The sequence below is a fragment of the Carlito syrichta genome, unplaced genomic scaffold (genome assembly GCF_000164805.1).
Source record: "Carlito syrichta isolate Samal-C Ts95f unplaced genomic scaffold, Tarsius_syrichta-2.0.1 Scaffold315593, whole genome shotgun sequence".
Taxonomy (NCBI): domain Eukaryota; kingdom Metazoa; phylum Chordata; class Mammalia; order Primates; family Tarsiidae; genus Carlito; species Carlito syrichta.
Genome location: NW_007259689.1, coordinates 1,120,086 through 1,132,704, shown reverse-complemented (window position 1 = coordinate 1,132,704; position 12,619 = coordinate 1,120,086). Strand labels below are relative to the sequence as shown.

The window sequence follows — 12,619 nt, the reverse complement described above, 5'->3', positions numbered from 1 at the left end:
GGAAGGCTGAGGCGGAAGGATCTCCGGAGCCCAGCAGGTCGAGGCTGCGGTGGCCGGGAGTGGCCACTGCACTCCAGTCTGGGCAACAGAGTGAGACTACAACTCACAAAAAACCCAAAAAACAAAAAAAACATTATCATTAATGGGAATGATTTTCTTTTCACCACCACCAAAAAAAAAAAGCATATCTCCAGTGCTTTGCAGTGTTTGGCATATGCCAGACACTTGGTGCATTTTTGTTTTAAGGAACACATGAACACGCTTAGGGACATGAGACTACTTGCTACAGTAGTCTACAGTGGGCCTCTTTACCTGTTGATCTTTTTTTTTTTTTCCTTAGGCAAGCATTTCTCTTGCTAATAGGCTGTAGTGAACTAGTTTACCAAATGTTTTCAGTGGCTCTACTGATCAAAAGGGATAAAAAGAGACAGAAGATTTTTATTTTGCTATAAATAATGTGGTGATGGTTTTTCTTTCCAGAAACGCAATCCTGAAGTTCGCCATGTAGATTTGGAGATACTGTAAGTTTGATGGAATGAATTGCTGTGGTGCGACCTCAGAAACAAGTTCACTAAGCCACTCTGCAAAGCCTGTGTCCTCCTCTCCCGCACTGAAGGAATCCGTGCCATTCAGAAGCTATTTTTTTTAAGATGGAGGAAATACTTTACTTAAAGAGCAGTTCAGCAGGTCAACAACTCAGACTGCTTCTTACGTCTAAGAGACACATTACAAGTTGGATCCTTCTGAAAATCACGTTTTTATGCTTCCATGGGGAACAGTCTGGTGATCTAAATTGTTCGTGATTTCTCATTTTCAGCCTGTCAGTATGTATTGTACCTTGCAATCATGTTTCCCTGCTTCACATTGGTAAAAACAAGTGGCATTCATAAGATTATGATTTTTAATTTTGTTGCCACTGAAGACTTCACTCCATCAAAATCTGCCAATCTTGAATATTCTGGCTAAATCTTGGTATGTGGTTTTTAAGCAGTCACTCCATTTCAGGGTCTGTCTTTCCTTATAGAATGTGGAAATTCTGTATACCTTTTGATTCTGACCTGAGTGCTAAGGGGAGCACTCTCCTAACGTAGTTATCCACAAATGTTCATTCCAGAAATACTTAGTTCCTAAATTGAATCAAGACATTTCAGTACACTTTTTTAGGTCATAGTAGTCGTCATTTTCTAAAATTTCTTTTTTCTCTTTTTTTTTTTCTTTGGTTTAATGTTTCTAATGTTAGGAGATATAATACTAGAGTTTTCCATGGGCCAGTGTGATACTTTTTTTTTTAAACTAGCTTCAATGCCATACTGTTTATTTACTGGGTGATAATACATTTATAAGCATTTTAACATTCTGTAAAATGGACTAGAAATATTTATAATTTTACAGCATTTTATTTTAATTTATTTAAAAGGAGGCACTACTTATGTAAATCTGGTATATTTCTTGCTTTGAGAGAAAGTGAATCTCTTACACTGAAACTTGTGGTCACAATTCTGTATAATATAGTCTGTAGTGTGTCTGTGAGTTTCTTGCAGTTACAAATGGGCATTTAGTATAACATATTGTGTAAGTAAAAAGCTTTCTAACAATCCTAAGTCAGATCAAGGCGAAAACCATACAATTCAGTAGTTGAAAATTGAGTGAAAAACTACAACTGTTTCCGTCACAGCAACTCATCTGCATTTTAAGACTTTCGGGCATCACCTGTGTGAGTGGTGCCGAAGTCTCTGCTGGGTGAGTGCAGGTTCAGTGTCACCCCCTGTGGGGTCAGTCTCTTAAAACTTATGAAACGGAAACTTATGGATTAGAGCAAAGTATCATGCTGGAAACGAAAAATAAATCTGTGATTAAAGGGTTTGTAATGCTCATTTTTAATCTAGAAATGTCATTTACTGGAAAATTTTGAGAATTTACGTTGGTGCACCTTTTTTTACCACTACAGAACATTTTGCATGCTGTGCATTTCAAGTAAAATAACATTCCATTTTTATTTTTTAAGTTAGAAAATTGTTTTATGTGTCTATAATTTGATTCTGTTATTACATTTTCAAATTCCTTACTCCTACTTAAAACAAAAAAACTTTGTTTTTTACCCATTATGATTCACTCTGTATTTTCTATCTTCCTCCTCCCTCCCTTGTCCCACCTGCCATTTGTTAGTTCATGTTGTTGCCATGTGGAAAAGTACCAAATATTGTTTTCTCCTAGTAAAATTATACCGAAAAATCTCACATATCTAGACAAGAATAATTAGCTCACCTTTTTTTTTTTGAGTTGGAGTCTCACTCCATATCCCAGGTTGGAGTGCAGTGACATGCTCACATCCACCTCAGTGTTGACCTCCTGGGTTCAGGCGATCCTTCCATCTCAGTCTTCCAAGTATCTGGAACTATTGTCATGTGCTACCACACCTGGCTAATTTTCTGATTTATTCTAGAGACAAGGTCTCACCATGTTGCCCAGGCTGGTCTTGAACCTGTGGGCTTAATCCTTTCACCTAGGCCTCCCACAGTGCTGGGATTACAGGCTTGAGCCACCGCGCCTGACTTTAATTCACTTTTTAAAAAGACCCTTGAAATTGATGTACACAAGTTATTCCACATGGAAAATTTCTTTAGGTTTCCCTACAAAGGTCAATTTCTGATATTTGAGTTTTCTAATCTGATTTGGTTGCGTCCATACCATTCTTTAATAATATTTGAAGGCTTATGTTGCTGTCTTTCTAGTTCTGTTCTGCACTGATATTTTAAAGTTTGTTAACATAAAGTTTGACATAAAAGATTGCAGCATATCTAGAATTTGAGTATTTCTGTTGAATCAGGAAATGCATCATTTTCTTTTTTTCTCTTTTAAGAATCAAATTTGAATTTTAAAATCAGGGAATCAAATTTGAATTTTAAAATCAGGGAATCACCCAAGATAACAAAATGTCATAGGACTCAAGTTTTTGGTATATGACTTTTAGTGTTACCTTAATTATCTCATAATTTAGATAATGCTTTTTGCTAAAATTACACCATTGAAAGAATGACTTAGGTTTTTAAATCCTATAACTTTTTGAGGAAGAATTCTGGAAACTACAGAAAATCGCACAGGCATTTGGAATTTATATTATCTTCCTAGATTGCATTTGTCAAGTGCTGGCAGCATTTCTTTTAAACGTGATGACCTCCAATTTGCCAAACTGTCAGAAGTCAGTGAGGCAAGGAATTGATGGTAAAATGTTGATTCAAAGATTGTCTCCCCTAAATCCCTCATACTCGTCTCTGAAATGGAACTTTGGAAGGTGTTTATGTAGAAGATTGGTCTGACGGTCTTCGTATTTGCATTTAAGTTTACTTGCACCCCTAGACTTCATTTTACGGAAGAGAATTTTATTTCTATGCCATTGTATTTCATATGTCTGGTTTCGCTGGCAGGTTAAGATGGGCCTGGTCCCTCAGGCTGCTTTTTCCCTTAATAAATGTTATATGTAAATAAGAGCAACTTACTTATTAGTTTGGGTTGTTTTCCCCTGATCAATCAATCTTTGTTGAACTTAAATTCTTTTTTAAGTTCTTTTTTCAGTGCTAAGAACTGAACTATATCATCTGGTACATTTTACCCTAAAAATTATGCCTTTTTTTTTTTTAAGACAGAATTCGTTATTCAGTGTGCTGATTAGCTTGTAAAGTTTATTTTTGGTTTTACAAAACCAAACGATAATAATTCTTATTCATTTTATAATCAGTTTTCAGTATAAAGGGAACTATTATTAATATACTGTTAGGATATCGTATAAAACACAAATCCAAAAAGTTAAATCCCTCGGTGTCAGATATTATCAGTTCATTTTGACCAAACTAGATTACTTAAACATTTTGAAACGTGTCTATGGAGCTTATTTAGAGAAAAAATACAAAACATTGAAAAACCAAAACCGACACCCCAAGACCAGCCTGCATTGTGACCCAAGTTGAACCCTGTACAAATCCTGTAGGAGGCCAGGCTTGGTGGCTCAGCCTGTAATCCCGCGCTTTGGGAGACCAAGGTGAGTGAATTGCCTGAGCTCGTGGATTCGAGACCCACCTGGGAAACTTGGTGAGACCTCATCTCTACAATAAATCAAAAAAAAAAAAAATTTAGCTGGGCGTGGTAGCATGTGCCTGTATTTCCAGCTACTTGGAAGGCTGAGGCAGAAGGATCACCGGAACTCAGCAGGTAGAGGTTGCGGTGGCTGGGAGCATGCCACTGCACTCCAGTCTGGGAGACAGAGTGAGACCAACTCAAAAAAATAAAAATAAAAATAAATTAAAAATCCTGTAGGAATTCTAATTTTATTTTCTTTTTCATGAGAAGCTACAGCAATGTAATTTGGCATCTTGAGAGGGTATAGTTCCCTCCCCAAATTCAAGGCCTATTGAAAATAAAAGCACTACATTTTTAATTTGCACAGAAAAAGACAGAATTGTGTGTTTCTAAGGGGTTAAAATAAACACCTTTGGGGTTAAAAATATACCTGTTTATATTATAATAGCTATCAACAGAATAATTTGAGCTCTTTATGCCAGGTACTGTTTTACATGTATTAACACAATCCTCAAAAAGAGCGCATGATTTACAGTATTTTACTCACGCTTTTCCAGATAAGGAAACTGAGATACAGTAGTGTAATGTATCTGAGGCCACTCAGTTGCTGAGGGACAGAGGCAAGATTTGAACTCTCAAGGCATTCTTCTAAGCAGAAGAGCCCAAGAGAACTAATGTAAGGACAGTAGAAATGAAATTTTTATGTTATTATAAAGTAGGCAAATTAATATTCAGTGGTCAGACAGCTGGATCTGGCTCAGACTGGGGCGGCTGAGGGGTGGATATCAGATGGCTGGGTGTAGGGGGGAGTAGAACGTTAGGGTTTTCTGGCAGCTGAGGCATTGTCGCTTAGGGTAATTTTTTTTTAATTTTTTTTTATGAGATTTGTTTTTAAGCCTTACTTACAGACCACCTTAGAGCCATACCCAGAAGAGAATATTGAGTTCAACTGTCAGTCATTGATTTGAACCATGTAGGAAAGAAACTTAGGGCAAAGCGTGGAAGTTAGCTTTCATCAACAGTTTTAAAAATTTAGTGGTCCTTTGGTATCTGTGGGGAATTGGTTCTGGGATTCCCCTCAGATAACAAAATCCAAGGACACTCAAGTCTCCTATGTAAAATGGTATATTGCTTTAAATCATCTCTATATTACTTGCTTTAAATCATCTCTATATTACTTACAATACCTAACCCAATCTAAATGCTATGTATGTATTGTTATATGTATTGTTAGGGAATTATGACAAGGAAAAAAGTCTGTACATGTTTGATACAGACACATTTTTTTTTTGTTTTTGAGTTGGTGTCTCACTCTGTCACCCAGGCTGGAGGGCAGTGGCAAGCTCACGGCCATTCCAGCGGCGACCTGCTAAGCTCAGGCGATCCTTCTGCCTCAGCCCTCCAAGTAGCTGGAACTACAGGTGCACCCCTGGCTAAATTTTTGATTTATTGTAGAGAGGAGGTCTTGCCAAGTTGCCCAGGCTGCTTTTGAACCCGTGGGCTCAGGCAATCCCCTCATCTCAGACTCCCAAAGTGCCGAGATTACCGGTTTAAGCCATCGCACTTGGCCTGACACTTTTTTTTTTTAGTTGGAGTTTCACTCTCGCCCATGCTGGAGCACAGTGGCACACTCACGGTCACCCCAGCGTCGACCTGCTAGACTCCGGCGATCCTTCCGCCTCCACCTTCCAAGTAGCTGGAACTACATGTGTGCGCTACCATGCCCAGCTAATTTTTTATTTATTGTAGAGATGAGGTCTTGCCAAGTTGCCCAGGCTGGTCTCGAACCTGTGAGCTCAGGCAATTCACTCGCCTTGGCCTCCCAAAATAGTGTGATTACAGGCTGAGTCACCAAGCCCGGTCCTGACATCATTTTTTATTGAGTATTTTTGACCCGAGTTTGGCTGATTCCACAGATATGGAAAGCCGACTGTATTTTAAAATTGTATTTATTCAGACATCCACATGATTCAACATTAAGAATGGTCAAATAGGCCAGGCTCGGTGGCTCAGCCTGTAATCCCAGCACTTTGGGAGGCCGAGGCTAGTGGATTGCCTGAGCCCGCGGGTTCAAGACCCACCCGGGCAAGTTGGCAAGACCTTGTCTCTACAATAAATAAAAAATCAGCTGGGCGGGGTAGCACACGTCTGTAGTTCCAGCTACTTGGAAGGCTGCGGTGGAAGGATCACTGGAGCCCAGCAGGTTGAGGCTGCAGTGGCCGGGTACGGCCACTGGACTTCAGTCTGGGTGACAGAGTGAGACTCCAACTCAAAAAAAAAAAAAAAAGAACGGTCAAACAGATTCATAGAGAACATTCTCTCAATCCTTATCTCAGCTTCCATCTTTTCCCAGAGGCAGCTATTACAGTTATGATGTGTCATTATGACACCCGATGTGTGTATTTACACACACGCACAAGTTTATTTTATATACTTTCTGGTCTACAAAGGTGGTAAAATACTGTATACATTAATGAACCTTCCTGTAATTTAAAAAGTACACAGCCAATTTCCAGAGCTTCCTGAAAGTTTCCTGAAAATTGCCATGTCAAAAGGGTTATAACACATGATCATGTTGTGCTTTTCTGTGTGGTGACCACTAGCGGCATGGGGCTATTTACGTTTTATTACATTAAATAAAATAAAAAATTCAGTTCCTCAGTGGCATTAGCCACTCTTGCAAGTGCTCAGTGGCCACTTGTGGCAGTAACTATCATGCAGAACAATGCAGATCTAGAACATTCTCATTATCACGATTGTTTTGGGCAGCCCTAATGTGGTGGGTTAAGGTAATCCTAGCTGGGCATGGTGGCTCATGCCTAATCCTGGCACTTTGAGAGGCAGAGGCAAGAGGGTTGCCTGAGCCCAGGGCTTCGAAGCCTGGGCAACTTGGTGAGACCTAGTCTCTACAATAAATTTAAAAATTAGCCAGGCATGATGGCGTGCACCAGTGACTCCAGCTACTTGGAAGTCTGAGGCGGAAGGATCACCTGAGCCCAGCAGGTTGACAGGTTGAGGCTGCAGTAGCCATGATCGTGCCACTGCACTCCAGCCTGGGCAACAGAGTGAAACTCTAACTCAAAAGGACCCCCACAGGTTTAAGGAATTGGGTGATAGATGATCTAACATCAATACTGTTCAAAGTTCCAAAGAATGACTCAAATGGATCGTTTCCTTGCAATACCTTCTGTGTGGTTGACAACCCCTGTGAAGCTGTCCTGAGTACCTACTGGATGTCAGCTATGATGTACTGGATGCCAGTGAGACCCTCCCGGAAGAAGGAAGGCGATGGCAGTTTTGTCAGCCAAGTAGGCTGAGTCATCCTGATGGTCAAGGCGATGGATGTCCCATTCTATCATCCCCCCATCCAAAAACCAGGATGGAAGAGTTACCTAAGGCTGGAGCCTCTTGGCCTTGAGGTCGCCAAGGCCTGAATTAGAGCCAAGCAATTGTTAACCCATGATGAGCCAGTGGTGGGCAGGCAGCTGCAAGCACGGGAGACGTTAGGTCCTCATCTGAGTCCACTTAGTGACAGGTGTCCCGAGCAATGCCTAGAGCTTGCTTTTCCAGGCTCGCCTAAGCTTCCTCACTAAGTTTGATAGTATTTAAAATCTTTACAGGATTCTTGGATGTTTATAAATAGGCTGTTATTTTTCTCAGTAAAACAGACTAAAACAATGCCCCCCCCCCAAAAAAAAAAAAACAAAGCCACTGGGCGCAGTGTCTCACACCTGTAATCCCAGCATTTTGGGAGGCGAGGCAAGAGGATTGTCTGAGCCCCGGGGTTTCAGACCAGCCTGGGCAACTTGGCAAGACCTCCTCTCTAAAAGAAGCCAAAAAATTAGCTGGGCGTGGTGGCACATGCCTGAGGCTGAGGCGGAAGCATGGCCCGAGCCCACCAGGTTTAGGCAGTGGTAGCCATGAGTGTGCCACTGCACTCCAGCCTGGGTGACAGAGTGAGACCCGCTGACTCAGAAAAAAACAAGCCTAAAGCCAAAATCCCTTGGTCTCAAACTCCTGGGCTCAAGCTATCCTGTCTCAGCCTCCCAAAGTGCTGGGATTACAGGTGTGAGGCACTGCACCTGGGTTCTTTCTGGGTTCTTCGCTTACCTCCCTGGCCACTCCTTTTAAGTATCTTGCAGGTGCCTCCTCATTTCCATCACCTCCAAACACTGCAGCGTCCCAGGGGTCGATATTCACTCACTGAGTGATTCATGACTTGAAAACCATCCTTCACCGAAACCTCCACTCTACCTTGAGTCCCAGATGCCTGTCCAGTTCCTCCCTTGACTCCTTGAGTGGTGGGAGGTGACGAGTCTGTTCCTGCTCATCACTGTCCTCAAGCACATTCTGCGTGCCCACTGTCATTGTCATGGCTGACTGTGAACACGGTCCATGGAGGGTTGAGAGCACCACATGATTTTGCCACGGCTGTCTTCCCTCTTTTGTAAGAAGGGCACGGTCCAGATGGGCTGTGCTTTCAGCCTTGGTCCCCGAAAGAAAAAGACCCACGAGACAGACCACCAGCCCGTAGCCAGGGCAACCTGGGCATCGTGAGATCTGGAGGCGACGAAGAGTCCACATAGCCAGAACTCCCGGCCTCCTAATTGCCCTTCCTGAAACCTCCCCCCGTGGCCTCCCCGGCAAACAGCCTCCCAATCCTTCCAGTCGCCCCAAACCTTCCGGGCTCATGCTTGGCTTCTGTTTCTCATGCTAAGGGCGTTCAACACCTTGGCAACATCCACAGACTTCACCCCAAAATAGGTTCAGAATCTGTTTTTCATGGTCTCTGTTAATGTCAGCCGTCATCATTTCTTGCCTGGAATATTGAAATTGCCTCTTAACTGGTTCCCCCCCAGTCCTAGCCCACAAACTGGATTTTCAGCACCACAGCTTGTGACCTTTTGAAAGTGAGGGGGACCTCCTAAAATTGAATTTATTAATAAACAATTGTATACTTATTCTTCCATGTTTAAACTTCAGTCATCTTCAAAGTACTCTCCACTTGACACAATGTACCTATCGAGATGCCCCGTTTTTGAACTCATCCATTTTGATGCCTTTATAGTGCTGCTGCCATTTTTTTGTTTCACCTCTTCCACATCGGCAACACGTTTTCCTCACCGGAGAAACAGAAGTTGCTCAGGGCGAAATCAGGTGAACAGGGAGGGTGGGGCACGGGGGTCATGACGTTTTGGGTCCAAAACTGCTGAATAATCAATGCGATGTGAACAGGTGTGCTCATAAATCACCCATCATGAAATGGCAAAGGCATTCAAAGAATCTCCAAAAAAAAAAAATTAACTGAAGTCAAACGCAGCTTCTCACAACAGCAATAGCTGATCCACTGATGCTGACAGGTTCCTGGAACACTTACCTAGCAGGGGAAGCCTGTACTATAAGGGGCCTGCCCTCTAAAAGACAATTCCAGGGTTATTTGGGTCCCCCTCATATGTCCAATCACGTCATTTCCCTTCTCAAAGATCTGTGACTTCTTATCTCACACAGAATAACACACAAAGTACTGGTGACTCTGCCTTTCTTTCTTTTCTTTTTTTTTTTTTTTGAGTGGGAGTCTCACTCTGTCGCCCAGACTGGAGTACAGTGGCCACTCCCGGCCACCGCAGCCTCAACCTGCTGGGCTCCGGCGATCCTTCCGCCTCAGCCTTCTGAGTAGCCGGGATTACAGGTATGTGCTACCACGCCCGGCTGATTTTTTTGATTTATTGTAGAGACAAGGTCTCACCATGTTGCCCGGGCAGGTCTTGAACCCATGGGCTTGGGCAATCCTCTCACCTCAGCCTCCCAAAGTGCTGGGATTATAGGCTTAAGCCACCGCTCCCAGCCCCGGCAAGCCTTTCAAGGTCCACCGTGCTGCTGGGTCTCCTTGGTGTCTCCCTGACTCTACTTTCTATTGTTTCCGTCCTCACTGTTCAGACAGACTGGCCTTCTTTCTGCTTTTTATCCGCCCAGCACACATTCTCAACCCAGTGCCTTTGCACTGCCAGAAATACTCTTCCCTTAGAAACCTGCACTGCACCCGTCTCCAAATATCTGCTCAGATGTACCCTCGTCTGTGGAGTCTTTCCTCCTCGCCTTGTATGAAACAGCAAACCCTCCCACCCCTCCACCCCGACCCTCTGCCCCTGCTTCATTTCCGGCCATCATACTCGCTACCTGGCGTGCTACAGTCTTGCTCTTCTTTGCTTTCAGAACGTAAGCTTCCTAAGAGCTGGCTCTCCAGAAACTAGAAGGACACATGGCACATAACAGGTCCTCAGTAAACACCCGCAGCACAAGTGAATGGATGTTCCATGTATGATGATGTATGTATGATCATGTATGATGATCAAGAGGTTTTAAAGACAAAAACAGATGCAGACTTCATGTAGGTAGTTGAAAGGAAGGGGCCCATATAAATGATTACAATACAGTGTTTTGTTTTGAAGAGACCCTGTCTCACTTGTCTCCCAAGCTGGAGTGCAGTGGTTCAATCATAGCACACAGCAGCCTCAACCTCCTAGGCTCAAGCAATCCTTCCACCCCAGCCTCCCAAGTAGCTAGGATCACAGGTGTGCACCACCATGTCCAGCTAACTTTTTTATGAACATTTTTTTGTAGCAATAAGGTCTCACTAAGTTGCTCAGACTGGTCTTGAACTCCTGGCCTCAAGCAATTCTCCTGCCTCAGCTTCCCAAAGTGCTGGGGATTGCAGGTGTGAGACACCATGCCTGACCACAATACACTCTCATAATGTAATTACCAAATTAGCATTTGGGTGGATTAATATTAATTTTCACAGCTGGGCTTGGTGGCTCAGCCTGTAATCCCACACTTTGGGAGGCTGAGGTGAGTGGATTGCCTGAGCCCGCGGGTTCAAGACCCGCCTGGGCAACTTGGCGAGACCTCATCTCTACAATAAATCAAAAATTAGCCGGGCGTGGTAGCGCACACCTGTAGTTCCAACTACTTGGAAGGCTGAGGCGGAAGGATCGCTGGAGCCCAGCGGGTCGAGGCCACGGTGGCTGGGAGCGGCCACTGCACTCCAGTCTGGGCGACAGAGTGAGACTCCAACTCAAAAAATATATATATATTAATTTTCACATGACAAACTCGGGCTTGTGAGTTAAGTACTCTGATGTGCTACTGGTGGGAGCATGAATAAGGACCATCTATCTGGAAGATACTTTTTGCAGGAGATATCAAGAGTCTGGAACAGCCATATCCTCTGACCTAGTTAGTCCTCTAGGAGTAAGCTTCAGTATGATAGAGTTGCTTCAGTATCAAAAAGTTAGAAAACATTTAGGAGAATTGGTAAATAAATTACGCCATATTTGTAAGGCCGGACATGACACGTCTTTAGAAGCGTTCTTGTGCAGAATATTGAATATGGCAAAATACTTACGATAGAGAAAAATGTAAGAATAAACACCCTGGCTGGGCTCTGTGGCTCAGCCTGTAATCCCAGCACCTTGGGAAGCCGAGGCGAGTGGATTGCCTGAGCCCATGGGTTCAAGACCAGCCCGGGCAACTTGGTGAGACCTCATCTCTGCAATACATCAAAAACAATTAGCTGGGTGTGGTAGTGTGCACCTGTAGTTCCTGCTACTTGAAAGGCTGAGGCGGAAGGATCACCAGAGCCCAGCAGGTTACGTTGGGGTGGCCGGGAGCGTGCCACTGCACTCCAGCCTGGGCAATGGAGTGAGACTCCAACTCAAAAAATAAATAAATAAATAAACACCCACCAGTTCAAACTATAACTGCTAAGGTTTGGGATTGGGGTGGGATATTCAAAAAATATTTTAATGAACAGATATCAAAATTTTTAATTTTAAAAGGTGCTTAAGACTCATTTTTTAGTGGAGACAACAGGATATATGAATATATTCAGAATAATCCCAATTTTATGTACATAGAAAAAGGGTTGAAATAAAACACTGATATTAATGTTCGTACATGGGTAATGTTTCTTTTCTTCTTCTTTTTTTATTTACAGATTTCCTATAAGGAGCTTGTCTTTTATAATAAAAAGTTCATTAAAAAAGACAAATAGTTAAGCCCTGCATAGTAGCTCATGCCTGTAATCTCAGCACTTTGAGAGGCTGAGACTAGAGGATTTCCTGAGCTCGGGAGTTTGAGATGAGGCTGGGCAACATGGCAAGACCTTGTCTCTACAATAAATTATTAGCCCAGCGTGGTGGCACATGCCATAGTTCCAGCGACTCGGAGGGCTGAGGCTTAGGATCTCCCAAGCCCAGCAGGCCAAGGCTGCGGTGGCCATGAGTGTGCCACTGCACTCCAGTCTGGGCAACAGAGTAAGACTCTGACTAAAAAAAAAACAAAACACAAACAAAAAAACAATTATTCAATTGTGAAATAATAACTGAAGACATTGGAGTGTCATCAAACTAAGGTGTGAGAATCCTTGACTTAGAATCTTAATTTGAAGACCTCCAGTCTGGGCGAAGGGGTGAGAACTAAAAGTTGCAAAGGGAAAAGACTGAGGATGAATACATTCTAAAAAATTATTTTAAGCTGCGCACAG

At 42.9% G+C, this 12,619-nt stretch overlaps 1 protein-coding gene across 1 annotated transcript in view; it reads left to right on the top strand.

Moving 5' to 3' along the window:
- The window catches only part of SLC30A9 (solute carrier family 30 member 9), a 92,841-nt gene extending 90,967 nt beyond the window's left edge, over positions 1 to 1,874 (top strand). Inside the window, exon 18 of the mRNA XM_008073023.1 lies at positions 481 to 1,874. Coding sequence (XP_008071214.1) covers positions 481 to 525 — 45 coding nt within the window. The 3' untranslated portion in view covers positions 526 to 1,874. The remainder of the gene's footprint in view (positions 1 to 480) is intronic.
- Positions 1,875 to 12,619: the final 10,745 nt, after the last annotated feature.